The sequence below is a fragment of the Myotis brandtii genome, unplaced genomic scaffold, assembly GCF_000412655.1.
Source record: "Myotis brandtii unplaced genomic scaffold, ASM41265v1 scaffold334, whole genome shotgun sequence".
Lineage (NCBI taxonomy): Eukaryota > Metazoa > Chordata > Mammalia > Chiroptera > Vespertilionidae > Myotis > Myotis brandtii.
The window spans coordinates 901267-901846 of NW_005362885.1; the positions used below are offsets into that span (position 1 = coordinate 901267).

Consider the following 580-nt stretch of genomic DNA (forward strand, 5'->3'; position numbering starts at 1 on the left):
GTGTCTGGGGGCTGGGGGTGTCTGCAGGCTGGGGCTACGGTCTGGGGGTATCTGTGGGCTGGGGCTGAGGCCTGGGGGTGTCTGCAGGCTGGGGCTGAAGCCTGGGGGTGTTTGCAAGCCAGGGCTGAAGCCTGGGGCTGAGGCCTGGGGGTGTCTGCAGGCTGGGGGTGTCTGCAGGCTGGGGCTACGGTCTGGGGGTATCTGTGGGCTGGGGCTGAGGCCTGGGGGTGTCTGCAGGCTGGGGCTGAGGCCTGGGGGTATCTGCAAGCCAGGGCTGAGGCCTGGGGCTGAGGCCTGGGGGTGTCTGCAGGCCGGGGCTGAGGCCCACATGCCCTGTCTCCCGCCAGCTGATGTGTGAGCTGGGAAACAGCACTGTGAACCAGATCTACGAGGCCCAGTGCGAGGGGCCGGGCAGCAAGAAGCCCACAGCCAGCAGCCCCAGGTGAGGTGGGCGCAGCATGGAGGGGGCGGCAAGCCCCAGCCCTGAGCGTGGCCTCATGTCCACCTCGGTCCAGGCAGGACAAGGAGGCTTGGATCAAGGACAAGTACGTGGAGAAGAAGTTCCTGCGGAAGCCGCCCT

At 67.9% G+C, this 580-nt stretch overlaps 1 protein-coding gene across 1 annotated transcript in view; it reads left to right on the forward strand.

Annotated features, from left to right (window-relative positions):
- ACAP3 (ArfGAP with coiled-coil, ankyrin repeat and PH domains 3) overlaps positions 1-580 on the forward strand; it is a gene marked incomplete at its 5' end in the record, with an annotated part of 12099 nt that overhangs the window by 7817 nt on the left and 3702 nt on the right. Inside the window, 2 exons of the mRNA XM_014543779.1 lie at positions 348-442; positions 516-575. Coding sequence (XP_014399265.1) covers positions 348-442; positions 516-575 — 155 coding nt within the window. The remainder of the gene's footprint in view (positions 1-347; positions 443-515; positions 576-580) is intronic.